This window comes from Hyaena hyaena, unplaced genomic scaffold (genome assembly GCF_003009895.1).
Source record: "Hyaena hyaena isolate Hyena2069 unplaced genomic scaffold, ASM300989v1 scaffold_0, whole genome shotgun sequence".
In the NCBI taxonomy this organism is placed as follows: Eukaryota; Metazoa; Chordata; class Mammalia; order Carnivora; family Hyaenidae; genus Hyaena; species Hyaena hyaena.
In genome coordinates this window covers 1,161,570-1,177,646 of record NW_024080632.1, presented here as the reverse complement: position 1 = coordinate 1,177,646, position 16,077 = coordinate 1,161,570, and the positions used below count along the sequence as shown (strand labels likewise).

General features: G+C 50.3%; 1 protein-coding gene across 1 annotated transcript in view; it reads left to right on the top strand.

The window, feature by feature from the left end:
- LOC120234796 (transmembrane protein 132B) overlaps positions 1-16,077 on the top strand; it is a 368,719-nt gene that overhangs the window by 187,982 nt on the left and 164,660 nt on the right. The window contains exon 3 of the mRNA XM_039236821.1: positions 5,571-5,717. Coding sequence (XP_039092752.1) covers positions 5,571-5,717 — 147 coding nt within the window. The remainder of the gene's footprint in view (positions 1-5,570; positions 5,718-16,077) is intronic.

Genomic DNA, 16,077 nt, shown 5'->3' with positions numbered 1-16,077 from the left:
GCTATTCAACCTGCTCTCTTTGGGAGAAACTCTCATTCTTGCTGGGCTTCTCTGGCTCACGTGTTAACTGTCCACACGGATCTCGCGAGCGCCCGTTGGTGGACTCTCTCAGACCCTGTCTTTGTAGCTTTGCTGGCATTTGCCAGTCCTCCAGTATCACAGGACTTACAACTTCACTCTGCATTAGATTTGCATTATACTTATGGCTGACAGCTAGCAGGACAGGACCAAACCCATATGGCAGGGATGAGAGAGCGGTGGGTGGAGACGGGTGCGCTGTCATGCGTGAGTGAGACTCATTACCTGAAGAGTCGGTTCATCAACACACAAGAATATGACAATGCATTCTTCTCAGTGTAATCCCGTAACTCAAGAATTCAGGTAAATATTTCTGTAATGAAGACCCCATGGAAATAGAAATGTAAGTTGCTTGTGAATATCAGAGAGCGGTTGTTATACGAAGGAGCCAGAGACGGTCCCTGTGTATTGGCCCTTCTATTGTTTATTTCTTCACAACAGACTGGGACTCGTTAGCTCAAAATCCTGCCAGCGCCAAACTCCAAATTTTTGCACATCTGATTGTTACAGAGATACCCCAAATAAGCATATTTTTAGCCATTTGGAGCCTGCCTGCTTTCCATACCCTGCAAAACTGTGCCCAGCGTCTGTGAGCCATAAATTCTGGCTATAAGACCCCCAGCCTCCGCTGCCCTTTGGGGCTCTGTGATCTGCAGACTTGACACTGTGTTGCTCGGTGACGTCATGTAGACATAGAAGCCCCCTCTCTGACCCTCCTGTTCCCCGCTCCTCTCTTGCCCCCCTCCCCTTTGGGCCGTGCCCTATCCTTTGGAAAAGCTTAGCTCACTAGGGACTCCCACAGCTCGCAAACCTGTCCAAGGGATGCCCAGATCGCGCTTGTTGCGCGCTCCTGCCACCTAGTGGTCACACCTTTTACTTGCTCAGCCCCCAGATCCCCGCCGCTCATCTCAGTGCATTAATAGTTTGCACATAGTTTTAGATATTGTTGTTTTTATCCATAACAAGTGTTAAGAATATCACCAAGCTAAAAATATTTCTCTAAAACACATGTAATGAATATTCAAGACTTGGATTTTTCTGGGCTCAAATTGTTCTAACAAATAGAATCTAAAATCGGGAAGGATTTGGACGACGAACCAGAATTTAGAACAGTTTTATAACTTGTATTTAGGAGGGGAGCAGGACCTCGGTAATCGGCCTTTAGACTCGTATTTTCATTTCTTCTGTTGTGACTTGAATGTCTTTTTAGGAGCCACTTATGGTTACTGCCCTGTGATTCAGATGGGCTTTACTTCACTCTTTTTTTTTTTTTTAATATTTATTTATTTTGGGGAGAGCACAAGTGGTAGAAGGGCACAGACTGGGGGACAGAGGATCCGAAACGGGCTCTGCACTGACAACCCAACAGCAGAGAGCCCGACGTGGGGCTTGAACTCACAAACCACAAGATCATGACCTGAGCCAAAGTCGGATGCTCATTTGACTGAGCCCCCTGAGCGCCCTGGGCTTAACTATATTCTTAGTGCAGGGATGGTTGTTATCTGGCTAAACTGGTGCATTCTGTTCTTCCACCCCCTAGGCCACAGTTTAGTGGTCCAAGGTGGGCTCCTCAATCTCATTCAACCTATGAAAACCTAGCTCCAGGATTTTGTTCTGAGGGAGAGAATCTTGCTTTTCCTTTGGTGGATGAGGATGTGAGATCTGGAGCCGCTGCAGCTGTGTTGTGATCACAAAAGGGAGAGTCTATCAGTGCAGAGGATTGATCTTTTACCGCACCTCCACCGTGTAAACAATCAAATGATCAAAAATTCTGCTGAGGTTTGAGTTATTCTAAAGTGGATGGCCTAAGTATCAGAAACAAAGTCTCGGATGGACTCACCAAGCAAGTTCTCTTGGGTCCTGCCAGATGGGAGATGCTGTGGGCTGGAAAGCCACAGGGGAATGAGGTGAAGAAGCTGTGGGTCTCTTTCCTGTCTCTAGTCCCTGCTGGGCGGACCCCGGCCTGGAGTCCAGATGTCTTTCTCACTGCTTATTTCCAGCAGCTGGAATGTCACCTGGTCCTGGTCCAGCCAAAAGGGATGTTCATTGGGGTTCTAAGACTCTTCCCCATCATAGACAAGGTCAAAATTTCAGATTATTCTGTGCCGCTCAGAACAAGGGTGGGGCCCCGGGCACCTCAAGGGGTGCTGGAAGTTGGGGGAAGGCGCCCCTGTGTGTGTCCAGGGTGGGGACGATCTAACTCATCCTGAGGCCTCCCGCTGAGCTGGACCAGTGGTGAAGTCACACCTCCCTGGCTGCAACGTGGCATCCCTGTTTGACGCAGGAGGTCTACTTGCTTTGTTTGAACTTTATACCGGACCAGAGCGTATGCACAAGGAAGTACACGTAAGTGAGCCCAGCCCGACAAACTCTCAAAACCCACCATGCCGTCACATCCAGAAGCCCCCCTTGAGACCCCGTCCAGTCACTTCCCTGAAGAGTAACCACGATGCCGACTTTAACCTCATGGACCCGTTTGCCTGTTTCAGACTGTCTGCAAATGGGATTGTGCAGTTTTGGGCATCTGGCTTCTTTCACCCGACATTGTCTTTGGGGGTTCGTCATGTTGTTTGGCGTGATGGGGGCCCGCTCATCCGTGTTTTTGCTGCACCGTATTTCATATGCTTTATCTATTCTGTTGCTAGTGAGAATGTAGGCTGTTTCCATTTGGAGCTTATAGGGCGGTGCAGCCATGAATTTCCTGCTGCTCTTTCGGGGAACATGAGCCTGCCTTTCTCTTGGGCACATACACACCAGTCATGGACATACCTGGCTGTAGGATCACAGAAATCCAGGTTAGTGGACATTGCCAGAGAAATGGAACCAAATGGACTCAATCCAGCCGGGCGGATCGGTACTGGCTACGCCAGTTCCATGTCAACACTTGCTATTTTCTCTTTTTGTTGTAGCCATTCCGATGGGCAAGTGTCTGTTTTCTGCCAGAGTGGATGGTTGCTGGTGGTGGTGATAGCGATAATGCATAATAGTCACTGAAACGAAAAGCTGAGAAAAAAGCCCCAGGGAGGCAGCGTGGCTTTCAGCCCTGCTGGGGACAGTTCGTTCACTGGTGACTATGATGCTCACAGTGCTCACCCTGCTGTGATTGCCGTCGTTAGCGGGTATAAAAGCCGGCGTGTCTTTATCGAAGTTGTGGAAGGTACCTTGGCAGCTTGAAAGTCCATTTCTGGGGGAGGGGTGGGCCCTAGAAAGCCTGGCAAGGACTTCCTCTGTGGCCAGAAATTAACCACACTGAAGTTTCTGGATGCCCGCGTGTTCCAAATTGCTGATACAGCAGGGTGACCCTCTCAGGTCTGACCTTGCTGCAGCCCCAGGGAAGCTTCCAGAACCACAGGAGACCGGGGCTGCAGGAGGGCAGCAGGGCAGAAACGTTCGTGGTGTGCTCTGGGTCAAGCAGGGGCCACAGGACGCCCGGTGGCTCGGGAGGCGGATGAGGAGTGAGGAAAACCGTAACAGTGTCTGCAGCCCTAATGCCAGGCCCGGCGAAGGGCGTGGACGGGGAGGGAGACTCAGAGCCTGTGCTCCTGCGCGGGAGGGAACGGAGATGCCCCGTTCATTGGCCAAACCCGGGGGGTGACTGGCTGCCCCCTGGGGAGGGAGGCAACTGGGTGACCAGTATCACGGGCTGTCATCTGGGCTCCAGCGAGCCAGGAAAAGGTGAGGTCGGGCGCCCCCTCGAGAGGGTAGCGGCATAAAGAAAAGCACCTGTGGTGTCCTGGGGCCAAGAACCCATCTGAGGGAGACCTCGGGAGGCCGCCCTGGTCTGCCCTTTGCCTCAGTTCAAGTGCACTCCTCTGCTCAGATGAACGCAGCCTCGTGCGTGGCTCCGGGCACTGGGGTGGCCCTGCCGGTTGGCAAAATATTGAAAAATGCGGACATCTGCTGGTTAAGGACCATTGTCACAAGCCTGTCTCCCGCCGCCCCCTGGGGCCCCTGCGACCTCTCGGGGACCGGCAGGAACAGTGACAACGGTGAGCACGGGGGCCGGCCCCCAGCCCTGCGTGGCTCTGTCCTGCTGTGAAATACTGGTGTCGGATGCCTGCTTCTCAAACTCCCAGAGAGAGAGTTCACCCGCTGCAATGGCTTCTGTCTCAGAAAACAAAAGAGACGACAGAGAAGGACAGTGAGGAGGCGTGAATCCGTTCAGAGACGCTGCGTCCCCGAACACAAGGTGCCCGTGGAGTCCCGGGTGAGAGGAAGCAAGAAACCCGAAGGAGAACCTTCAGTGGACGTGTGGCCCCTCCAGGACTCAAAGGGGGAGGGGCAGTCAGGCTCAGTTCTGAGCTCGAGTGCCGGCCGTCTGCCGCCGCACGGGGCTGCTGGGCATTTGTCCCCAGCGCCTGGTGCCCGCGTGGCTCCAGAAGCACACCAAGCACGCACAGGCAGGCTTTGGAGAGAGGGCATCTGCCCGTCACTCAGTCTGGGGTGGGAGAGCAGGGTTGTGATTCTTGCATCTGCACGATTCTTTTGTTTTTAAAATTTTTTTAATGTTTTATTTATTTCTGAGAGAGAGAGAGAGAGAGAGAGAGGCAGCGTGAGCAGGGGAGGGTCAGAGAGAGAGGGGGACACGAATCTGAAACAGGCTCCAGGCTCTGAGCTGTCAGCACAGAGCCCGACGCGGGGCTGGAACCTATGAACCGTGAGATCATGACCTGAGCCGAAGTCGGACACTTAACTGACTGAGCCCCCCAAGCTCCCCGCTTCATTCCTTTTTAGGACTGAATCAAGTTCCTTTGGATGTATCTGTGGCAAAGGGTGCCCAGGGCCTCAGTGGGCATTGATAGTTGGCCCACGGGCTTCCATCTAGGAAGTGGAGACACTTCAGCTCCCTCACAACCCAGTGCAGTGTTCATCCTGGACTCAGAAGTCCCCCCTGGGCTTCTCCAGCACCCCCAGCCTTTTGTGCTTCCTCCACCTCGTGGGGACGCCTCCCCATGTCCAGGTCCCCTCCACACCTCCCTGGACACATCTGCCCCTTTTCCATCACTTGTGAGCCCGCAGCAGACAGAGATCTGGTTCCTAGCATGTTCACGGAACAGTAAAGTAACACACGCTTGGGAGAGTCCTGGGCTTCTACTCTGGGCACTTGCAAAAATAACAGGACACGGGCGCCTGGGGGGCTCCGTCAGTTAAGCGTCCGACTTCGGCTCAGGTCATGATCTCACGGTTTGTGGGTTCCAGCCCCGCATCATGCTCTGTGCTGACAGCTCAGAGCCTGGAGCCTGTTTCAGATTCTGTGTCTCCCTCTCTCTCTGACCCTCCCCTGCTCACGCTCTGTTTCTCTCTGTCTCTCAAAAATAAATAAACATTAAAAATAATAACAAGACACTTAGTTTTCAAAGGAAAGCCATTTACTACCTCTCTTCCCTCGTCTCCCAGAGGAAAGGGGAGATCTGCTCTGGTTACGTATTTTTACCACCTATCTTGACCTCAAGTGGTTTTATACATGTGTACCTCTTTTTCCCACCCCACAGAATTAAGGCAGCAGCAGGGGTGAAGATAACGGCCGTGCGAGTCACCAGCGAGCAGCAGTGGGCAGTCCAGGAGGAAATAGACAGCAGTGGCGTTCAGACGACGGCCACGCTCACCTGCGTGGGCCACCAGCCGGACCCACAGAGCAGGTAAGCGTGTAGTCCCCCACCAGCCTGGGGCTGCAGGTGGCTGCAAAGCTGATCGCAGAATAATGTGCATATCAATGAGCTGATGCCTCTGCCTTTATGGGCAATGTGTTCTTATAGCTCCTGGGCACTGCTCAGTCACTTGGCTTCCAGAAGGCTCCATTACAGGGCTGTGCTGCTACAGAAGGCTTTTATTCTTTACTCTCTTTATACACCAATGGCCCAATTAGGTGAGCCGTCTCGAACATTACCCAGACTCACATACGTGCAGGGTTTGAGAACCGTATTTTGAGAATCTAATATTATTACTGTTATTGTTCACAGTAAAGATTGAAGGATGAAATGGGACCATAGAAATGATCTAAGAGGCAAGGGGGAAATGTACTTGCTAATGGGCAAACAGAGGGTGTCTCTAGCGACCAAGGAATCGTCTCTCGGTGCTTAGATGCAGGCGTTTTGCAGAAATCGCACCTGGGTGTTGGCATATGGATTCAGATCGTTAAGTCAGGTGAACTTGGCATTGCCAGGCTCAGACACCGGCTTGGGGTTTCCCGAGGCTGCGCTCACCTGGGGGCGGAGGGAGATCATCGCTAGTCATTGTGCATCGGGACCCACAGAGGCAGGGGCGTCCTCCCCACTGTTGTAACAACCTTCTCTCTCAAGGGGTGGCGGGTGAATGAGCCCCTCGATGTGCGCCCCTCACCCCTGCCTTACATCCTCAGCCTGGAAGGTGAGCCTCTTTCCGATCTGTTATGCGTCACCTTCCGTTGTCACACCCTGCTGTCTCTCCTTTCTCTCCTACTGTTTAAACTCACGGAGACCCACCGTGTTAGGGTGGGCACTCTGTGAATGGGTGAGGGCGTGGGGGGGGGCTCCTGACCCTGGAGAGACTGGGCGGGGCTTGCCTCTCCCAAGGGACTAGGACCCTGTCCCTTTGCGAAGCCCTCCTTCAAAGGGAAAGAAGTGAGTCCAGGCGAGTGGCCCCGAGCCTTCTGTTAGGAATGTGATCCCTCCAGACTGACCATTCTCGTTAGCCTCCTTTCCACCCATCCCTGGCAGGCCGTTTAGTCAGCAACCTCCCGTGGTCCACGGTCTCCCAGGGAATCTGTCTGTCTGTCCGGAGTTGTCAGTATATGGGGAGAGGCCGGGATCCTATGTTGGCTCAGGTGTTTTCCCGTGCAGGCAGTGGGGTGCCCACCTAAACGTGGCCGCAGCAACATGGTTTTATCATCTCACCTGGCAGGAAACTCAGGGGCAGGTGCTTCGCGGCTGGTTAATCTGGCACCATGGCCATGTCGCCAGGTCTCCCGTGCCTGGGGCTCCCCGGCCGCCATCCCCCTTCCGGTTCCCACGTGGTTACAAAGTGGCTGCAGCAGGTGCAGGGGTCATTGACTCGGCAGTTGTCCGCCAACCCGGCGGGGGGTGGGGGAGGGGCGCAGCCACTTCTCCCGTTAGTGCTTTTTCATCAGGGAACAGGGCCTGGAGGTCGTCCCTTCAGATCGCGTGGGTTAAGTGGTGGGTTCCCTGCCTTTGCCCACGAGGCCGGTCGGTCTGGGAAAGGGAACGCCTGGTACTGTTTTCGGGAGCCACAGTGGGAGGCGGCGGGAGAGCGGCGGTCGGCCTGCAGCGTTTGGCTCTGTCCTCAGTGTGGTGCCTGCCGAGGGCTGTGGCTTCGCTGTGGCCCGGACTCCCTGTGGGTTGCTGGCCAGGTGGGCTCTGACCAGTGGCTGCTGTTCGGGCTGCGCTTTGGAGCTCAAGCAAAGGAGGGACTTGGGCTCTTGTGCAGATGGAGACGTGCCGGGGGCTGGTATGAGGGACGTCGGGATGCAGGTGCCTAAGCAGCGTCCTTGGCAACCTGTCCCCCGTCTTCCCTCTGGGTTGACATCACCTCCAGCAGGATCTTCCCTGTGGGTGGCAATTTGGCCACGACCAGCCCCCCACGTCCATGCCATTGCGGTCACTTCGGGGAGGACGCGGCTCTTCCCCATCAGGGCCACTGGCTCTGTTTGGCCTGCCCGGCATCACGGACCCACCAGAACCCATCACTGGCCAGCCCACCCCAACGACACAGGCTTAGAGGGTGGGAGGGGTTCTGGGGGATGGATGCTGGGGGGAGGGGAGAAACGGGAGGGGACCTTGCGGTTCCCACAGTCCTGTGCTGGAGGGGCCCAGATAGGACGCTTAGACTTAGACCCTCTGAAATCATCACGTGGGTGGTAAACATCTTCGGTGTAGATCTTCCTTGACTCATGATGAGGTAACCTCCTGATAAACCCTATCGTAAGTTGAAAATATCCTAAGTCAAAAATGCATTTAGCCACCTACCCCAGTGAGCACCACTCCCCAGCCCGGCCCGCCTTCGACGCACTCAGAACACAGACCGAGCCTCCGGGTAGGCACGGCCATCGGCACAAAGCCTGTTTTATAATCAGGTGCTGACTATCGCGTGTAACTGATAGTGACAGACGGGACGCCGTGTGGGCACAGGCAGCCCTCCGCCCACCGCCTGCTGACCCTCCCGACCGCGTGGCTGACTGAGAGCTGTGGCCGCTGCCCAGCATTGCAGGAGGGGATGGGGCTGCAGATCACTAGCCCGGAACAGGATCCGGATCCAATATGAGTCCTGCTGAAGGCGTATTGCTTTTGCACCATCATAAAGTTGCACAATCGTACGTCAAGCCGTCCTAAGTCAGAATAAGGGCGGGATCTGTGGTCCATGTGTAGGAAATTGACTTTGTGAAACATTTGGCTGATCAAGTGGTGACGTTTTGAACGGAAGAAAACGCATAGGCTGTGGTTATCACTTTTGGCTTCGTGAGAATCAATTTCGCATTCTCTCTGGAGATTAAAAAAAAAAAAGCTCCAGGAGAGGAAGTCGTTAGCTGAGCAGAGTTTACATGATTATGAGGCGCTCTCCCCATTCCGGTGTCTGCCTTCTCCTTCACCCCAGTGCATGGCCTCCCCCCGGGCTGTGAGAAGGGCAGGGATTAATGCTATGCCATGACAATTTATACTTACCGAATATCCCTCCGAAATTCATTCCATGATCTAAATAAATAATTGCTTCTCTTTGTACTTTGCTGTTGAATCGTGATGTCAAATGAGGTGTGAAATACAAGCTCACGGACCGTGTTTGCCGGCTCACAAAGTAAATATATGAATATATCCTTAACAAAACATCCGTCAGAAAGCTGTAATCTCCGAATTGTGACAACCTTGGGTGGAATAGAGTTTTTAATAGAATATAATGTACAAACTGCCTGAAATTCTGCGATAAGAATTAAAAATGTGTTGTATGGGTAGACGCGATGTGCTTGGTTAGAAAGGCTGGTAAAGGTCTTAATTTAAAATATTTTAATGAATGCTCATTGTGAGGAAATGTGAGTAATAAAGATGAAAACCACGAGATAAAGAGTAGTGTGACCAAAGGAGGAGAGAAGAGATTAGAAAAATAAGCAAATTCAAAAGCGTTCAGAACAGATAACACGGAACCAAAGGGAAGGGAAGGTAGGTGGCAGACGGTTTGGATGGAAATCGTGTGCAGACAGAGGACTTGAGACAAGCCTGCTCCTTAAACGCTTCCTGTGGTTGTTGGGACCCAAACCTCAGAGGAAGTAAGCTGCAACTTTTTTCTGTGGTCAGAGCTCAATCCCACCTAAAAATGGGGGGACAGCTGGGTGGTACGTGAGGGGAAGAGGGGGGTGTGCCTCCCCATAGGATAGGAAAGCAGAAGCCAAAATAGATTTCTTAAAGACAGAGACACATCCCCACATTCTGGAAGAGCCAGCTCAAGGTGAAATCAAAGTCAGAGTCAGGCGGTTACCGTGGAGCGCTCCCCTGCTTGAAAACCTGGAATCAGTCTTCCTGGAGTTTTGCTTTGCCTGCTCCCATCCAAACAGTATTATAACCGGCTGGGCAGACCAAGAGGTCGCCCTTCTGAATAACTTGACGAACTCTTTGCTTTTTCTGAAAAAGGTTTTTTTTAAGTTTATTTATTTTGAGAGAGAGAGAGAGAAGAGAGCACAAGCAGGGGAGGGGCAGAGAGAGGGAGAGAGAGGATACCAAGCAGGCTGTTCATTGATGGCGCAGAGCCTGATGTGGGGCTAGAACTCAGAAACTGCACGATCACGACCTGAGCCGAAACTAAGAGTCGGATGATAAACCGACTGGGGCGCCCAGGTGCCTCCCTTTTTCTGAAATCGAACTGTTAAACATTAAGCAACACACGATGGATGTTGATGTGAGAAAGTCACCATGTCCAGTGTCATTTCATGGATTCAGGAAACATGAACCAGTATAAATCATTCATTGCACTTCAGGATTCTTACTTATTGTTTGTAGAAGAAGGACAAAGACAGTTCAATGGTGGTAGCCGCTGCCTCTCTTTCTAAGTAGGAGTGGTTTTCCCTCTGTGACTCAGTTTTATATTGATTTTTTTCCTTCTTTTTTTCTTTAAAGTTTATTTATTCTGAGAGAAAGAGAGAGTAAGAGAGAGGGCATGAACTGGGGAGGGGCAGAGAGGTAGAGAGAGGATCCCAATCTGCGCTGACAGTGCAGAGCCTGACGTGGGGCTCGATCCCACAAACCATGACATCGTGATTTAAGCTGAAACCAAGAGTCGGATGCTTAATGCCTGAACCCCCCAGGCGCCCCTGGTATCTTTCCTGCTGCGGAAGCTTTCACGACAGGCAAAAGAACACACAGAACGTCCTGGTGTGTCTGTGAGGACAATTCTGGGACATTCTGTTGTCCGTGGCTTGTCCGTTTTAAACATCTTTTGAAAAACCCTCCAATACCATTATTGGTGCCAGATGTCGTTGTGAGTCTTTTAGGAAAGTGTGTTTTCAAAGTCGGCAGTTTTAGAGCCTGGGGAGGCAGATAACTTCTTACTGCTGCTTAACGGATGTGTAAGCTGACGAGCTTCAGTGACTTCCCAAGCTCTCCGAGCCCCTGGGCAGCCGAAGCAGCTCGTCCTTAGAGCCCACGCTCTGGTCTGCGCCTCCGGCCGTGCCTGCCTGCGTGTTCCTCCTCCTCCCTCATTCGCCGTTCTTGCCCAAATGGGCTGAAAACCCGGTGAGGCACGCCCGTGCACATGGCCCCGCAGGCCTCCAGGCAGGCGGAGTGGTTCGGATCACAGCCCCTCCAAAGACGTGCCCACGTCCTCATTCCCAGAACGTGTCAACGCGACCTTATTTGCGAAACAAGGTCTTTGTAGAGAAGGGTATTGAAGTGAAGACTCTTGAGATGAAGAGAATCTTGGGTTGTCGGGGTGGGTTGGGGTGGGGTGGTGGCGGCTCTCAATCCAATGACTGGTGTCCTAACAAGACAGTCACAGAGGAGGTGGCCATGGAGATGGAGGCAGAAAGTGGAGGAAAGTGGCCACTAGCCAAGGAAGCCAGTGAGCCACCAGGAGCCGGAAAAGGCAATGAATGGATTTTCCCCTAGGGCCGTAGGTGGGAGTGCGACCCTGCTGATAGCTTGAGTTTGGAGCTCCGGCTTCCAGAACTTCCACAGAACTTCCACAGAAGCCTGTTTCCATAGGCTATTCAGTTCATGGTCATTTGTTAGAGCAGCTGTTAGAAACTAATACAGGGGCTTAATGACTGCTTGCTGAATGGATAAATCAAGGCTTCTCAATCCTGGACACGTATCAGAATAGCCCGGGGGTCTTTAACAAGTGCCCATTCCTTAGACCTTACAACTCAGTGGGTCACAGGCATTGATATCGTACAGAAAACTCTCCAGGTGATCTTACTGTGAAACTAGGGTTGTGAATTAGTGGGATGTAGGAATGAATGAAACAGTAATGAATTCAAACACCGTACGAAGATAAAGGTATTGTATTTTTAACAATTTTAGGATTTGAAAATAATGGATTTAGAAATACACAGTTCTTCGATTTAAAGTAAAATTTGTCATTGGACCCCTGGAGATCTCTCAGTCCCAGCTGCCACGAGAGTTCAAAACCAGGATTTAAGGCATAGAAATACATCAGTCCCTGGATCTGTCTGTCTTTGAGGCTCCGGAACAGCAACGGGGTTTGCCTCTGGGAAATGAAGGGCTCCTCCCCACCCCCCCAAAAAGAATCAGGCCATTTGAAAGCAAAGAAAAAGAGACATATTTTAAAAACACACAACCTCTTTTTCTAGTCAGTGTGAAACTCTTTTGTGAAGTTATGCTGCCGGCCAGGGTCAGCGTAGGTATAATAGAAGTCTTCTTATTTCAAAAGTAATAGACGTTCAATTGCAGGAAATGTAGAAGGTACAACAGAATAAGATGTAGAAGATAAAAGTCATTCCTGAACCCACGTGTGATTCGAAGGTAACCATTGTTAGTATTTTGAGGAGTATATACATACGAATGTGTTCACATACACGTTGATATGCACAAATAGGTTTTGGTTTTTGTTTTTGTTTTTTTTTGCCAATACTAGAAGCTGTTTAGCTTTGAAAGCTGTTTTCTGTAACAGTGTAGAATAAATATGTGGCAATATCTTTTCAGGTTGTTAAATATTTGAAACAATAATTATTAACCACTTTATTTTTATGTAAAAGTTTTTTTAATGTTTTCTTTATTTCTGAGAGAGAGAGAAACAGTGTGAGCAGGGAAGGGTCAGAGAGAGAAGGAGACACAGAATCTGAAGCAGCTCCAGGCTCTGAGCTGTCAGCACAGAGCCCGACGTGGGGCTTGAACTCATGAACCGTGAGATCATGACCTGAGCTGAAGTTGGACGCCGAACTGACTGAGCCGCCCAGGCGCCCCCACTGGCGAACCCTCTTTTGTTTGAAAACTAAACTTGTTGGGTCTATGTTTTCCCATTTGAAAGTAACACACACGTGCCTGTATGTATACATACACACATACACATGCTTGTGTATATATATATATTTTTTTTTTAATTAAATAATACACAGTTGTGGCAAATTTAAAGAAAGTGGAAGTATAGATGTTAAAAGGCGAAACCTTTTCTCTTCGGTTCTATGGACACAGAAACATAAATATACTATGTATATATGTGGGTATGTGTATAGGGAATCTTGAAATAATATCCAAGTAGGGTTATTGAAGAGAAGGACTCCCATCTGGAGGAAGGGTGGCCTGGGGTCGAACAGGGATGCCTGAAAAGTCACCCACCAGCCTGGCCCCCGAGCGACATCAGAGAGGACCAGAGCCAGACGCCAGCGCGGTGGTAAAGATAGATTTTGTTCGGAAACTGTTGTAAGAAAGAGAAAAGAGACCCTCTGTATGACCTGCAGAGACACGTGGGGACTTTAGCTGAGGAACAGAGTGGGGGTGGAGTGGGGTCAGTAGATGGCCCGTGAGTAAGAGGAGCTGTCAGAGGTAAGGGGAGATCCTGGCCAGACCAAACCAGATTCTTGCTGAGGGCAGTGATCAGTCATCAAGGGTGGGGATAGGAATTTGGTTAGAATATGAAGAGTGATCAGATATCAGGGATGGTGGTGTGGTGGTGGTGGTGGGGGTGGGGGGGCGCAGTATTCTCTCTCAACTGACCCAGCAGGATCTTGCTGTAATTAGGCTCTGAAGGTGTGGCAAGGGCCAAACCAAGACTGAGGGAGGGGGCGCTTGGAGGAGCCCACCTCCAGCCTGGTTAAGGAGACGGTCCTTGCCAGTGACTGTGTGCAGCAGTGACCACTGCTGGCCGAGACGGGTACTGTGGGTGGCAACTGAACCTTTGTCATCTTACCATTGATTTTTGACTTCATTTGTTACCAGGCATAACAAACTCTATGCTGACTGATACAAAGAGCTTTCAAATGCACATTTTGCAAATATTAAGATTTTTCTGAGCAGTTTTAGGTTACAGAGGAATTGAGCAGAAGTTATAGGGAGCTCTCCCCCATTTTTAATATCCTGCGTTAGTGTGGTGCATTTGTTTCAATTGATGAGCCAATACTGATACATTCTTTCTAATGAAAGTGCACAGTATATAGTAGAATTCACTCTGGGTGTGCATTCTGTAGGTTTAGAGAAACATATAGTGATGTGTGCTTATCATTCCTGTATCAAAAATACCAGTTCCATTGCCCTAAAAATCCCCTCGGCTCCACCTGTTTTCCCTTCCTCCCTCCTCCAGAACTACGGACCTCTTTACCATCTCCATAGTTGTCTGAGGCTTTTCTTTTCATTCTCTTACTCAGATGAATATTGGAGTCGTGATGCCGTGTCTGGAATAAATTCATAGGTTTCAAGGTGACTACATTTAGGCGACTCAGAGGTTTCCTTAATTCTCAAGATGGCTGGTTCGGGGCAGAAAAGTCCATATTTGGGTGTTCTAATATGGCTGGGAAAAATCTGTCTTCCTTCATCTGAGTCACCCCGCTGACCGGGAGGGGCCTCGCCAGGGGAGACCTTCATCCCCAGCAATATATAGGCTCACACGGCTCATTTCTAGAATGTCCTTGGGGCTGCCTGTGGCCTCTCCCCACAAATCCATTCTGCTACCAGCTGCCAGACTCATCTTACAACAGCATTTTCTTCAAGAACCAGTGGCTCCCTGTGGCCTGTCTAAGCCAATGTAAACAATTGGCTAGACTTTTACAGTCCTTATTAGAAGCAGGGCTGTCAGGATGCTCCAAACGCCAGTGCAAGAGACAGATGCAGAGACAGCCAGTAGGTGGCAGTCTGCACAGTAACAGGATGGAGTGCAGTGGAATAAAGAGGACACAGTGGGTTCTGTAGGGAGGGATCCTGGAAGTCATCTTGGAGGTGATGTTGGAACTGGTCCTGCAAGGATGAGTGGAAGTTTAAAAGTGTTTAAAAATAAACATTTCTGGGAACGTGACCTATGAAGCCATTCTTTTTTTTTTTTTTTTTTAATGTCTTATTTATTTTTGAGACAGAGAGAGACAGCGTGAGCAGGGGAGGGTCAGAGAGAGAGGGAGACACAGAATCCGAAACAGGCTTCAGGCTCCGAGCTGTCAGCACAGAGCCCGATGCAGGGCTCGAACCCATGAACCGTGAGATCATGACCTGAGCCGAAGTCGGATGCTCAACCGACTGAGCCCCCCAGGTGCCCCCAAAGCCGTTCTTTATATACTCTTAACTCTGTGTGGTGTTAGACTTCCAGAATCGTCTTTAAGGCAAAAATTTGACAGTGGTTGAGTAGTCTTAGATTGGAGCTGCTGTGTTGGGTGGACCTGGATGGAACGCTTTGAGTGGTGCCAGGGTGGGAGGCATTCTCAGGGCTTACTGGAAGCAGATCTTACAGAGTACAATGCCTAGGCTATAGACCATCCCCCTTGATTATCAAAATACCCCTGTGAAGAAGGTGGCACTATTAGTTCCACATACAGATGGGGACAGTGAGGCTCAGAGCTAGTAAGGGCCGACAGGTGCGTAGCTATGGCTGGTGGGTCTGGGATTTGAACCCAGACTTCATGATTTGAGAACAGTGGCTCGCATATAGTAGGCACTCGACAAATACCTGTCAATAGTTCTAAGCTCACCGCTCCTTTCTCAGCACCATAATTGCCTCAAAAAGAGAAGGGGATGGTGCCAGAGAGCAACACTGGCCAAAGGTCAACCCTTTGGCAGGATTTTGGTGCCTTCGCCGAGTCCCCAAATTTAAGCTCCATTGCTCATGGCTGTGGGAAGCCCAGCCTTAATCACCACGTTGCCGGATTCATGTGTTGAAGCTCCTTTGTGAAATAAGAATGGAGAAGAGCGTTTCTCTTAGAAGTTCCAAGTATCATTTGAGTTCTGACACGCTTTTTCTTACGGCGTGCAGGTTTTATTTCTACTGTGAGATTTAACTTTTGTCGTGCCTTGTGCGGGCAGAAATTGAGCCAGAAGAAGTTGGAGGTTTTCTTTACAAAGGTCTGCCAGCGTGGCGGTTTTGAATCAGAGCCCTAACACCGGATTTCTGATGGGCAGCTGATGAAATCAACCCAGCGCAATTGGCAGAGTTGATGCCAACGGGGATGGCTCTTTATTTGGCCTTTTAAATTGGTATATGTTTGTCAGAAATGTCAGCTGCTCCATCAGATCTTTGTATCTTTATGTCAGTATGCTGATGTATTTATTACTTGTTTTGACATATTCATTATTAAGACATGATACATGTCTTTGGAAAGCATGAAATTCTCCCCAGCTCTGGGGCAGGTCTTTCACAGAAGCTGGAAGGGGTTGCCTCTCCCTCCGATTCCCCACAAAACCTTTCTTCCTTGAAGTTTCTGGAGACAGTTTTCTGTGATTTGAAAGTAGTTATTAGCGCAGCCTGCCTCCACAACATCACTTCTTGTGCCTTGACTTTAAACCTCGATAAAAGGTGATGCGCCCAGATATCGGGTGGAAACCTCAGTGTCTTTTGAAAGGGCATTTTATTTGATTTTAACCAGATCCA